Raw genomic sequence first — 14,803 nt, 5'->3', positions numbered from 1 at the left:
AAATTCTTTCCATGAATGCATGCATGAACCTTTGTAAGAATCATGATCTAGCACATCATCATTCCCTCCATCTCAAAAATATATTAGTTAAATATATAATGCTATTCAAAATTCTCCTAAAAACATGATAAATAATGTTTTAATTAAATAACATCATATTTAAAAAGATTTTATACTCTAGCAATGTTGAATAGCGATTTGATACATTATTCATAAATTAAAAAACATGCCCTAACAGGTCCATGTTTGAAAATTTAATTCTATTACAATTTTTAATAATCTCTAAAAATATGTTCCATTAAAAATGATTAGATCATGAAGAGGGTGGAGGAGAGGAACATCCATCCTCCATTGTAATATCAAATACACTTGGTAGAACAGTCTTAGTGATGCGATATGCTGCAAAAGCTGAAACCTACATTAAATTGGTATTCAAAAAGTCAGTTATCTATGCTTTTTAAATAAACCTTGAATGAATTTTTGTTATTAAAGAACATGTTATTACTATTACTTTGTTATTTACCTCGGTCGGGTGAGCACTTGAAGTAATGGGGAATTCACTCATTAGCCATTCAGTTTTCACAAGTTTCCCTCCTTGCATTTTCCAAAATTCGAGTGTGTTTTTTATCCCAGTGAACATTTTGTTTGGTAGAGAAATTTCCTTGTTCTTTTCCATGCTCTTCCATTCCCCGTTTCCATCTGGTCTTGTATCCTTATTTTTAAATCTACTAATAGATGTAAAATATTGCTAATAGATGTCACAATACCTGAAAAATATTAAGGGTGGGGTGGAAATAACACTTAAAATTTAAATAGGTAATGCAACTTATGAATGAGATTTCAAATATTTTAAATTGACTACTTACCTCTTTGTAGCTTCCAAGGTTCTGTTTGAAACACATCTAATTGAATAATAGTATTGAGTAGAAATAGGGGCTTATGAATCTTCTTTCTGAGGTAAATGTGTATAAGATCTTCAGTGCTTGGATCAAACATCCTCCGAGAACCATCTTCCAACTCATAGCTAAGATGTCTCTTTGCAGCCATGCGTCTTGTCACCCAAATACATTTACTAATTTTATTTGAGAAAGTACTCTTTCTATGAAGTTGTGGAAAGAAACTTCTAACGCCTTTAACTTATAGGTAGAATACATACATTGTCTTCAATGAGTTAAATGTGATAAAGAACCAAGGGAGTAAGAATGTAGAAACATAAAATGGTAAGATACTATCTAAAAAGGTAGAATTATAACTAATACTAGGGGTGATCAAAACCAAACCAACCCAATAGAAAACCGCAAACCAAACCAAACCAAACCGAAACCGCAAAAAACCGCATTTGGTTCGGATTAGTTTGGGTCATCTTTTAACAAAACCGCACGGTTCGGTTTGGTTTGCGGTTTGTATTTTGTAAACCGAACCAAACCGAATCAAACCGCATTATGTTATAACCTAACTTTTACTTAACTCACATCCAATCCAAACTTAAATTTATAATACCTTAACCTTATGATTACGAATAATTTTCTCATCCTTACACACATGATTTTAGTCCCGATATTCTCAAATCTCTAATAGCATTATCGCGCCTTCTTTGCCACATACATCTTCCCTCTTTTTCTATAATCTCTACTCTCTTATATTCTTTCTTTTTCACTTTCTCATTTCTATGCAAATGTTATCTATTTCAGTTTCGTTTTTATCACACATCTTCTTCTCTAATCATTTAACTCTTTTGTTTTTTCTTTTTCACCTTCACTAATCTCTCGTCTCTTCTATTTTTTTGTTTCATTCTAATAATTTTTATATTGTTTTATACTATTATTTTATGTTTATTATTCCACTTTTGTCTAATTTAATTTTTACAAATTAAATAGAAAGTTATTGTCAAAATATGACGAGTTTTGATGTTATTTGATAGTGTATGAATGTCTAAATACAAAGTTATGTTGTCATCTATATGTATATGTATGGTTCAATAAAATATTTATAAAAAACCGAACCAACCGAACCGAACCAAACCGCATTAGTTTGGTTTGGTTCGGATTTTTTTTAAAAGCCAACCGAACCAAACCAAACCGCACGATTTTTTCTCTTGCGGTTCGGATGATTTTTTTCGTCAAAACCGCCCAAACCGCACCGCGAACACCCCTAACTAATACAATGTAAAAAAATTTAGATGCTAAAATATTTTATTTCTTCCTTTATATTATTTATTTACTAGTATTTATAGTTCATTTTAAAAATGATTACGGTACATGCATCATATCTTATTTAGTTTTTATATTGTATATATATATATATATATATATATATATATATATATATATATATATATATATATATATATATATAGTATAAATTTTTGTATCTTATTATTTCGTTTTAATAATTAAATAGTTATTTCATAATCAAACGATATATTTAACAGTATGAAATTTCAAAAATATATTACTAAGTGAAAGATATATACTAATATAAAATTTAATAACACAGATTTTTACCTAAGTTTGGTTATTGCCTTTTAAACCAAAATTTTAAGATGACGGTTATATTTATGAGGTATTAAGTAATCTTAAGTACTTATATCATATACATGACATGATTGGTCAACTATTTGATCAAGAATGGCATGCATAGAAATTTAACTTTAATGTCAAGGGCATTTTGGGAAAAGATGGAATTCAGGGCATAATAGTCATTCTCACTCAAGATCATCCTTCTAGTAAATATAAATCTTAAGGAATTGGTTACGATTGAACAAGATGGAAAATTAGTAAATAACAAATGATTGGAAGGAAAATACAGGTCTTTTCATAAGGAGCTCTTTTGCTAGTTTAGTGCACTTGTTTTCTTGACCTCTAAGAATGAAGATATCAGAATGTGAATGAGTAAATGGAGAAAAAATTGAATGGAAGAAAATACGAGGATGTGTGCACTCAAAATTCTTTCCATGAGTGCATGCATGAACCTTTGTAAGAATCATGATCTAGTACATCATCATTCCCTCCATCTCAAAAATATATTATTTAGTTAAAGATATAATGTTATTCAAAACTCTCCTAAAAACATGATAAATAATGTTTTAATCAAATAACATTATATTTAAAAAGATTTTATACTCTAGTAATGTTGAATAGTGATTTGGTACATTATTCATAAATTAAAAAACATGCCCTAATTGGTCCATTTTGAAAATTTAATTCTATTAAAATTTTTATTAATCTCTAAAAATGTGTTCCATTAAAAATGATTAGATCATGGAGAGGGTGGAGGAGAGATACATCCATCCTCCATTGTAATATCAACTACGCTTGGTAGAACAGTCTTAGTGATGTGTTAAGTGCCAAAATGTAGTTATTTTGTGTTTGTAAATAGTGACACTTATCGATACTTTTTGTTAATACCATTTGAATAATTCCCCGTTTTTGTGTATATTTGTATCGTTTGTGTTTTGTTACGTTTTGTGTAAATGTATACCGTTTGATAGTTTTGTTGTCTTTTTGTAGGTATTTATGCGTGTTCGATGCTTTGAAGAATAAAATGTTGAAGACACGGCGGCGAGCACGCGATTTTACCAATTCATCGGCGGATAACGCTCAAAACAAATATGAGAAAAATCATCAACTTTATTGATATTTATTCATTGTTAGATAGAGCATGAAATAAGCTTCCTAACGCTTCGAACCGGGCGCAAATCGGAGTTACGGTTCTCAAGATATGACCAAAATAAGATTTGCTGTTCTGTTGAGCGGGCTAAGCGGGCTTGACCGCGCTAAGCGCAGTCTGGGAGCATTTTTGACCCGTTTGGCAGAAAGTTGGGCGCTTAGCGCGGGTTTTTGGCGCTAAGCGCGGTCTGGCGGCTTAAGACCAATAAAAAACAGCCCGCTTAGCGCGGTGGGCGCGCTTAGCGCGGTCTGCGACTTCAGTTTTGGTATATATGTTGTAAAATCATATTTTTTAGGTATGTTTTTGGGTATTTTTGAACCCCAACTCATCAACCTTCAATTTTTGGTAGATTGAGCTTAGAAAACAACATTTGTGGCTTGTAATCGGAAGATTCTTGGTCGGGAGCTCGATTGATCGTGATTGACACCGCAAAAGATTTGATTTTCTTCTACTCCTCTTCTCTTTGTAACCACTTTTGTTGGGTTTGTTTGTAAGTTTACTCTAAACACATGGATGTTTGTTACTCTTTGTACTAGTTGTATAATATATTTGTTTTACAAATCTTAATCGGTGTTTCCTTGATCGTTTTGCTTAAATGCTCTGGATTTGTGTTGTTGTAGACATAGACATCACAAATCTTGATTAGGGGGATATCTGTTAGCTTTTGATTCTAGACATAGGATTGGGGTTAACATCCACATAATATTTGAGTTTAATGTCTCTGTGTTGTTTGATCGGTTGAGACATCGTCGAAAGAGCAATATAGTTGAATTTATGTTGATGTTGCAGAAATGGACATTGATGTGAGGGATATGTGGTGATTCTGACGAGTATTGTAGATTGAGTACGGTGGAGTGATAAATTTAAGTTTGTGAGGAGTAGTTTAGATTCAAACCAAATAAGCTATTCTCTATCAAGAATGAATTTATATTATGTTCATATGTTATATTTTTCCTGTTTACTTTAAACCCATTTAACCCAAACTCAAGAACTAAGAATCCGTCGAACGGCAGTTCGGTATCACCAATCTCTGTGGACACGATAATTCCCGGATAAATATTTCCAAATCTTTTGTTGCTTGCCGCTATATCGCCTCAACAAAATGGCGCCGTTGCCGGGGATTGGCGTTTTTATTGAATTCGCATTGCGATAGTTTCGTTGTTTTTGAGTTTTGTGAATATCGTATATTTGTGAATTTCCTTATACTTGTATACTTTTGTATAGTCTATTGTATAGATACATGTTTTAATTTTGTTTGGTGGACTTATTAAACAAGTTGAACTCGGATAGTTCTTTAATTTCAAATCTTCACTTTTCAACTTGTTTAGTTAATTTCACCAAACTTTTGTAAAAATTGTGTTTTTACTTATCGTTACGTGTTTGTTAATACGTGTTGTTGTAGACATAGACATCACAAATCTTGATTAGGGGGATATCTGTTAGCTTTTGATTCTAGACATAGGATTGGGGTTAACATCCACATAATATCTAAGTTTAATGCCTCTGTGTTGTTCGATCGGTGGAGACATCGTCGAAAGAGCAATATAGTTGAAATCTGTCGGTGTTGCAGAAATGGACATCGATGTGAGGGATATGTGGTGATTCTGACGAGTATTGTAGATTGAGTACGGCGGAGTGATAAATCTAAGTTTGTGAGGAGTAGTTTAGATTCAAACCAAATAAGCTATTCTCTATCAAGAATGAATTATTTTTATGTTCATATGTTAATTTTTACTTGTTTGCTTAAAACCCATTTGAACCCAAACTCAAGAACTAAGAATCCGTCGAACGGCAGTTCGGTATCACTAATCTCTGTGGACACGATAATTCCCGGATAAATATTTCCAAATCTTTTGTTGCTTGCCGCTTTACCGTTCCAACATGATGCGATATGCTGCAAAAGCTGAAACCTACATTAAATTTGTATTCAAAAAGTTAGTTATCTATGCTTTTTAAATAAACCTTGAATAAAATTTTGTTATTAAAGAACATGTTATTACTAATACTTTGTTATTTACCTCGGTCGGGTGAGCACTTGAAGTAATGCGGAATTCATTCATTAGCCATTCAGTTTTTACAAGTTCCCCTCCTTGCATTTTCCAGAATTCGAGTGTGTTTTTTATCCCAGTGAACATATTGTTTGGTAGAGAAATTTCCTTGTTCTTTTCCATGCTCTTCCATTCCCCGTTTCCTGCTAGTCTTGTATCCTTATTTTCAAATCTACTATTTTTAATTTTAAAGAAATAATACTTGCTATCGCTAATAGATGTCATAATACCTGAAAAGTATTAAGGGTGGGGTGAACATAACACTTAAAATTTAAACGGGTAATGCAACTTATGAATGAGATTCAAATATTTTAAATTCACGACTTACCTCTTGGTAGCCTCCAAGGTTCTGTTTGAAACAAATCTAATTAAATAATAGTATTGAGTAGAAATAGTGGCTTATGAATCTTCTTTCTGAGGTAAATGTATATAAGATCTTCATCACTTGGATCAAACTTCCTCCGAGAACCATCTTCCAACTCATAGCTAAGATGTCTCTTTGCAGCCATGCGTCTTGTCACCCAAATACATTTACTAATTTTATTTGAGAAAGTACTCTTTCTATGAAGTTGTGGAAAGAAACTTCTAACGCCTTTAACTTATAGGTAGAATACATACATTGTCTTCAATGAGTTAAATGTGATAAAGAACCAAGGGAGTAAGAATGTAGAAACATAAAATGGTAAGATACTATCTAAAAAGGTAGAATTATAACTAATACAATGTAAAGAAATTTAGATGCTAAAATATTTTATTTCTTCCTTTATATTATTTATTTACTAATATTTATAGTTCATTTTAAAAATGATTACGGTACATGCATCATATCTTATTTAGTTATTATATTGTATATATATATAGTATAAATTTTTGTATCTTATTATTTTGTTTTAATAATTAAATAGTTATTTCATAATCAAACGATATATTTAACTGTATGAAATTTCAAAAATATATTACTAAGTGAAAGATATATACTACTATAAAATTTAATAACACAGATTTATACCTAAGTTTGGTTATTGCCTTTTAAACCAAAATTTTAAGATGACAGTTATATTTATGAGGTATTAAGTAATCTTAAGTACTTATATCATATACATGACATGATTGGTCAACTATTTGATCAAGAATGGCATGCATAGAAATTTAACTTTAATGTCAAGGGCATTTTGGGAAAAGATGGAATTCAGGGCATAATAGTCATTCTCACTCAAGATCATCCTTCTAGTAAATATAAATCTTAAGGAATTGGTTACGATTGAACAAGATCGAAAATTAGTAAATAACAAATGATTGGAGGGAAAATACAGGTCTTTTCATAAGGAGCTCTTTTGCTAGTTTAGTGCACTTGTTTTCTTGACCTCTAAGAATTAAGATATCAGAATGTGAATGAGTAAATGGAGAAAAAATTGAATGGAAGAAAATACGAGGATGTGTGCACTCAAAATTCTTTCCATGAGTGCATGCATGAACCTTTGTAAGAATCATGATCTAGTACATCATCATTCCCTCCATCTCAAAAATATATTATTTAGTTAAAGATATAATGTTATTCAAAACTCTCCTAAAAACATGATAAATAATGTTTTAATCAAATAACATTATATTTAAAAAGATTTTATACTCTAGTAATGTTGAATAGTGATTTGGTACATTATTCATAAATTAAAAAACATGCCCTAATTGGTCCATTTTGAAAATTTAATTCTATTAAAATTTTTATTAATCTCTAAAAATGTGTTCCATTAAAAATGATTAGATCATGGAGAGGGTGGAGGAGAGATACATCCATCCTCCATTGTAATATCAACTACGCTTGGTAGAACAGTCTTAGTGATGTGTTAAGTGCCAAAATGTAGTTATTTTGTGTTTGTAAATAGTGGCACTTATCGATACTTTTTGTTAATACCGTTTGAATAATTCCCCGTTTTTGTGTATATTTGTATCGTTTGTGTTTTGTTACGTTTTCGTGTAAATGTATACCGTTTGATAGTTTTGTTGTCTTTTTGTAGGTATTTATGCGTGTTCGATGCTTTGAAGAGTAAAATGTTGAAGACACGGCGGCGAGCACGCGATTTTACCAATTCATCGGCGGATAACGCTCAAAACAAATATGAGAAAAATCATCAATTTTATTGATATTTATTCATTGTTAGATAGAGCATGAAATAAGCTTTCTAACGCTTCGAACCGGGCGCAAATCGGAGTTACGGTTCTCAAGATATGACCAAAATAAGATTTGCTGTTCTGTTGAGCGGGCTAAGCGGGCTTGACCGCGCTAAGCGCAGTCTGGGAGCATTTTTGACCCGTTTGGCAGAAAGTTGGGCGCTTAGCGCGGGTTTTTGGCGCTAAGCGCGGTCTGGCGGCTTAAGACCAATAAAAAACAGCCCGCTTAGCGCGGTGGGCGCGCTTAGCGCGGTCTGCGACTTCAGTTTTGGTATATATGTTGTAAAATCATATTTTTTAGGTATGTTTTGGGTATTTTTGAACCCCAACTCATCAACCTTCAATTTTTGGTAGATTGAGCTTAGAAAACAACATTTGTGGCTTGTAATCGGAAGATTCTTGGTCGGGAGCTCGATTGATCGTGATTGACACCGCGAAAGATTTGGTTTTCTTCTCCTCCTCTTCTCTTTGTAACCACTTTTGTTGGGTTTGTTTGTAAGTTTACTCTAAACACATGGATGTTTGTTACTCTTTGTACTAGTTGTATAATATATTTGCTTTACAAATCTTAATCGGTGTTTCCTTGATCTTTTTGCTTAAATGCTCTGGATTTGTGTTGTTGTAGACATAGACATCACAAATCTTGATTAGGGGGATATCTGTTAGCTGTTGATTCTAGACATAGGATTGGGGTTAACATCCACATAATATTTGAGTTTAATGTCTCTGTGTTGTTTGATCGGTTGAGACATCGTCGAAAGAGCAATATAGTTGAATTTCCGTTGATGTTGCAGAAATGGACATTGATGTGAGGGATATGTGGTGATTCTGACGAGTATTGTAGATTGAGTGCGGCGGAGTGATAAATTTAAGTTTGTGAGGAGTAGTTTAGATTCAAACCAAATAAGCTATTCTCTATCAAGAATGAATTTATTTTATGTTCATATGTTATATTTTTCCTGTTTACTTTAAACCCATTTAACCCAAACTCAAGAACTAAGAATCTGTCGAACGGCAGTTCGGTATCACCAATCTCTGTGGACACGATAATTCCCGGATAAATATTTCCAAATCTTTTGTTGCTTGCCGCTATATCGCCTCAACAAAATGGCGCCGTTGCCGGGGATTGGCGTTTTTATTGAATTCGCATTGCGATAGTTTCGTTGTTTTTGAGTTTTGTGAATATCGTATATTTGTGAATTTCCTTATACTTGTATACTTTTGTATAGTCTATTGTATAGATACATGTTTTAATTTTGTTTGGTGGACTTATTAAACAAGTTGAACTCGGATAGTTCTTTAATTTCAAATCTTCACTTTTCAACTTGTTTAGTTAATTTCACCAAACTTTTGTAAAAATTGTGTTTTTACTTATCGTTACGTGTTTGTTAATACGTGTTGTTGTAGACATAGACATCACAAATCTTGATTAGGGGGATATCTGTTAGCTTTTGATTCTAGACATAGGATTGGGGTTAACATCCACATAATATCTAAGTTTAATGCCTCTGTGTTGTTCGATCGGTGGAGACATCGTCGAAAGAGCAATATAGTTGAAATCTGTCGGTGTTGCAGAAATGGACATCGATGTGAGGGATATGTGGTGATTCTGACGAGTATTGTAGATTGAGTACGGCGGAGTGATAAATCTAAGTTTGTGAGGAGTAGTTTAGATTCAAACCAAATAAGCTATTCTCTATCAAGAATGAATTATTTTTATGTTCATATGTTAATTTTTACTTGTTTGCTTAAAACCCATTTGAACCCAAACTCAAGAACTAAGAATCCGTCGAACGGCAGTTCGGTATCACTAATCTCTGTGGACACGATAATTCCCGGATAAATATTTCCAAATCTTTTGTTGCTTGCCGCTTTACCGTTCCAACATGATGCGATATGCTGCAAAAGCTGAAACCTACATTAAATTTGTATTCAAAAAGTTAGTTATCTATGCTTTTTAAATAAACCTTGAATAAAATTTTGTTATTAAAGAACATGTTATTACTAATACTTTGTTATTTACCTCGGTCGGGTGAGCACTTGAAGTAATGCGGAATTCATTCATTAGCCATTCAGTTTTTACAAGTTCCCCTCCTTGCATTTTCCAGAATTCGAGTGTGTTTTTTATCCCAGTGAACATATTGTTTGGTAGAGAAATTTCCTTGTTCTTTTCCATGCTCTTCCATTCCCCGTTTCCTGCTAGTCTTGTATCCTTATTTTCAAATCTACTATTTTTAATTTTAAAGAAATAATACTTGCTATCGCTAATAGATGTCATAATACCTGAAAAGTATTAAGGGTGGGGTGAACATAACACTTAAAATTTAAACGGGTAATGCAACTTATGAATGAGATTCAAATATTTTAAATTCACGACTTACCTCTTGGTAGCCTCCAAGGTTCTGTTTGAAACAAATCTAATTAAATAATAGTATTGAGTAGAAATAGTGGCTTATGAATCTTCTTTCTGAGGTAAATGTATATAAGATCTTCATCACTTGGATCAAACTTCCTCCGAGAACCATCTTCCAACTCATAGCTAAGATGTCTCTTTGCAGCCATGCGTCTTGTCACCCAAATACATTTACTAATTTTATTTGAGAAAGTACTCTTTCTATGAAGTTGTGGAAAGAAACTTCTAACGCCTTTAACTTATAGGTAGAGTACATACATTGTCTTCAATGAGTTAAATGTGATAAAGAACCAAGGGAGTAAGAATGTAGAAACATAAAATGGTAAGATACTATCTAAAAAGGTAGAATTATAACTAATACAATGTAAAGAAATTTAGATGCTAAAATATTTTATTTCTTCCTTTATATTATTTATTTACTAATATTTATAGTTCATTTTAAAAATGATTACGGTACATGCATCATATCTTATTTAGTTATTATATTGTATATATATATATAGTATAAATTTTTGTATCTTATTATTTTGTTTTAATAATTAAATAGTTATTTCATAATCAAACGATATATTTAACTGTATGAAATTTCAAAAATATATTACTAAGTGAAAGATATATACTACTATAAAATTTAATAACACAGATTTATACCTAAGTTTGGTTATTGCCTTTTAAACCAAAATTTTAAGATGACAGTTATATTTATGAGGTATTAAGTAATCTTAAGTACTTATATCATATACATGACATGATTGGTCAACTATTTGATCAAGAATGGCATGCATAGAAATTTAACTTTAATGTCAAGGGCATTTTGGGAAAAGATGGAATTCAGGGCATAATAGTCATTCTCACTCAAGATCATCCTTCTAGTAAATATAAATCTTAAGGAATTGGTTACGATTGAACAAGATCGAAAATTAGTAAATAACAAATGATTGGAGGGAAAATACAGGTCTTTTCATAAGGAGCTCTTTTGCTAGTTTAGTGCACTTGTTTTCTTGACCTCTAAGAATTAAGATATCAGAATGTGAATGAGTAAATGGAGAAAAAATTGAATGGAAGAAAATACGAGGATGTGTGCACTCAAAATTCTTTCCATGAGTGCATGCATGAACCTTTGTAAGAATCATGATCTAGTACATCATCATTCCCTCCATCTCAAAAATATATTATTTAGTTAAAGATATAATGTTATTCAAAACTCTCCTAAAAACATGATAAATAATGTTTTAATCAAATAACATTATATTTAAAAAGATTTTATACTCTAGTAATGTTGAATAGTGATTTGGTACATTATTCATAAATTAAAAAACATGCCCTAATTGGTCCATTTTGAAAATTTAATTCTATTAAAATTTTTATTAATCTCTAAAAATGTGTTCCATTAAAAATGATTAGATCATGGAGAGGGTGGAGGAGAGATACATCCATCCTCCATTGTAATATCAACTACGCTTGGTAGAACAGTCTTAGTGATGTGTTAAGTGCCAAAATGTAGTTATTTTGTGTTTGTAAATAGTGGCACTTATCGATACTTTTTGTTAATACCGTTTGAATAATTCCCCGTTTTTGTGTATATTTGTATCGTTTGTGTTTTGTTACGTTTTCGTGTAAATGTATACCGTTTGATAGTTTTGTTGTCTTTTTGTAGGTATTTATGCGTGTTCGATGCTTTGAAGAATAAAATGTTGAAGACACGGCGGCGAGCACGCGATTTTACCAATTCATCGGCGGATAACGCTCAAAACAAATATGAGAAAAATCATCAATTTTATTGATATTTATTCATTGTTAGATAGAGCATGAAATAAGCTTTCTAACGCTTCGAACCGGGCGCAAATCGGAGTTACGGTTCTCAAGATATGACCAAAATAAGATTTGCTGTTCTGTTGAGCGGGCTAAGCGGGCTTGACCGCGCTAAGCGCAGTCTGGGAGCATTTTTGACCCGTTTGGCAGAAAGTTGGGCGCTTAGCGCGGGTTTTTGGCGCTAAGCGCGGTCTGGCGGCTTAAGACCAATAAAAAACAGCCCGCTTAGCGCGGTGGGCGCGCTTAGCGCGGTCTGCGACTTCAGTTTTGGTATATATGTTGTAAAATCATATTTTTTTAGGTATGTTTTGGGTATTTTTGAACCCCAACTCATCAACCTTCAATTTTTGGTAGATTGAGCTTAGAAAACAACATTTGTGGCTTGTAATCGGAAGATTCTTGGTCGGGAGCTCGATTGATCGTGATTGACACCGCGAAAGATTTGGTTTTCTTCTCCTCCTCTTCTCTTTGTAACCACTTTTGTTGGGTTTGTTTGTAAGTTTACTCTAAACACATGGATGTTTGTTACTCTTTGTACTAGTTGTATAATATATTTGCTTTACAAATCTTAATCGGTGTTTCCTTGATCTTTTTGCTTAAATGCTCTGGATTTGTGTTGTTGTAGACATAGACATCACAAATCTTGATTAGGGGGATATCTGTTAGCTTTTGATTCTAGACATAGGATTGGGGTTAACATCCACATAATATTTGAGTTTAATGTCTCTGTGTTGTTTGATCGGTTGAGACATCGTCGAAAGAGCAATATAGTTGAATTTCCGTTGATGTTGCAGAAATGGACATTGATGTGAGGGATATGTGGTGATTCTGACGAGTATTGTAGATTGAGTGCGGCGGAGTGATAAATTTAAGTTTGTGAGGAGTAGTTTAGATTCAAACCAAATAAGCTATTCTCTATCAAGAATGAATTTATTTTATGTTCATATGTTATATTTTTCCTGTTTACTTTAAACCCATTTAACCCAAACTCAAGAACTAAGAATCCGTCGAACGGCAGTTCGGTATCACCAATCTCTGTGGACACGATAATTCCCGGATAAATATTTCCAAATCTTTTGTTGCTTGCCGCTATATCGCCTCAACAAAATGGCGCCGTTGCCGGGGATTGGCGTTTTTATTGAATTCGCATTGCGATAGTTTCGTTGTTTTTGAGTTTTGTGAATATCGTATATTTGTGAATTTCCTTATACTTGTATACTTTTGTATAGTCTATTGTATAGATACATGTTTTAATTTTGTTTGGTGGACTTATTAAACAAGTTGAACTCGGATAGTTCTTTAATTTCAAATCTTCACTTTTCAACTTGTTTAGTTAATTTCACCAAACTTTTGTAAAAATTGTGTTTTTACTTATCGTTACGTGTTTGTTAATACGTGTTGTTGTAGACATAGACATCACAAATCTTGATTAGGGGGATATCTGTTAGCTTTTGATTCTAGACATAGGATTGGGGTTAACATCCACATAATATCTAAGTTTAATGCCTCTGTGTTGTTCGATCGGTGGAGACATCGTCGAAAGAGCAATATAGTTGAAATCTGTCGGTGTTGCAGAAATGGACATCGATGTGAGGGATATGTGGTGATTCTGACGAGTATTGTAGATTGAGTACGGCGGAGTGATAAATCTAAGTTTGTGAGGAGTAGTTTAGATTCAAACCAAATAAGCTATTCTCTATCAAGAATGAATTATTTTTATGTTCATATGTTAATTTTTACTTGTTTGCTTAAAACCCATTTGAACCCAAACTCAAGAACTAAGAATCCATCGAACGGCAGTTCGGTATCACTAATCTCTGTGGACACGATAATTCCCGGATAAATATTTCCAAATCTTTTGTTGCTTGCCGCTTTACCGTTCCAACATGATGCGATATGCTGCAAAAGCTGAAACCTACATTAAATTTGTATTCAAAAAGTTAGTTATCTATGCTTTTTAAATAAACCTTGAATAAAATTTTGTTATTAAAGAACATGTTATTACTAATACTTTGTTATTTACCTCGGTCGGGTGAGCACTTGAAGTAATGCGGAATTCATTCATTAGCCATTCAGTTTTTACAAGTTCCCCTCCTTGCATTTTCCAGAATTCGAGTGTGTTTTTTATCCCAGTGAACATATTGTTTGGTAGAGAAATTTCCTTGTTCTTTTCCATGCTCTTCCATTCCCCGTTTCCTGCTAGTCTTGTATCCTTATTTTCAAATCTACTATTTTTAATTTTAAAGAAATAATACTTGCTATCGCTAATAGATGTCATAATACCTGAAAAGTATTAAGGGTGGGGTGAAAATAAAACTTAAAATTTAAACGGGTAATGCAACTTATGAATGAGATTCAAATATTTTAAATTCACGACTTACCTCTTGGTAGCCTCCAAGGTTCTGTTTGAAACAAATCTAATTAAATAATAGTATTGAGTAGAAATAGTGGCTTATGAATCTTCTTTCTGAGGTAAATGTATATAAGATCTTCATCGCTTGGATCAAACTTCCTCCGAGAACCATCTTCCAACTCATAGCTAAGATGTCTCTTTGCAGCCATGCGTCTTGTCACCCAAATACATTTACTAATTTTATTTGAGAAAGTACTCTTTCTATGAAGTTGTGGAAAGAAACTTCTAACGCCTTTAACTTATAGGTAGAATACATACATTGTCTTCAATGAGTTAAAT

At 32.6% G+C, this 14,803-nt stretch overlaps 1 protein-coding gene across 1 annotated transcript; it reads right to left on the bottom strand.

Moving 5' to 3' along the window:
- Window positions 1-313: 313 nt before the first annotated feature.
- On the bottom strand, window positions 314-6,226 carry LOC131631907 (uncharacterized). Its single transcript, XM_058902666.1, has 7 exons — window positions 6,163-6,226; window positions 6,046-6,066; window positions 5,688-5,947; window positions 5,542-5,579; window positions 867-887; window positions 524-725; window positions 314-415 (listed from the first exon to the last, which is right to left on the bottom strand). The coding sequence occupies exons 1-7, from the start codon at window positions 6,224-6,226 to the stop codon at window positions 314-316; spliced, it is 708 nt and encodes a 235-aa protein (XP_058758649.1).
- Window positions 6,227-14,803: the final 8,577 nt, after the last annotated feature.

Source organism: Vicia villosa, unplaced genomic scaffold (assembly GCF_029867415.1).
Source record: "Vicia villosa cultivar HV-30 ecotype Madison, WI unplaced genomic scaffold, Vvil1.0 ctg.000881F_1_1, whole genome shotgun sequence".
Lineage (NCBI taxonomy): Eukaryota > Viridiplantae > Streptophyta > Magnoliopsida > Fabales > Fabaceae > Vicia > Vicia villosa.
This window is presented reverse-complemented; position numbering and strand designations above follow the sequence as displayed.

Coding starts and splice junctions, on each gene's coding strand:
- LOC131631907 (XM_058902666.1), bottom strand. CDS start 6,226: ATGGCTGCAAAGAGACATCTTAGCTATGAGTTGGAAGATGGTTCTCGG. Junction 5,948..6,045: donor ACCTTGGAGGCTACCAAGAG/GTAAGTCGTGAA, acceptor AATACTTTTCAG/GTATTATGACATCTATTAGC. Junction 888..5,541: donor TATCGCATCATGTTGGAACG/GTAAAGCGGCAA, acceptor TGTTTCAAACAG/AACCTTGGAAGCTACAAAGA.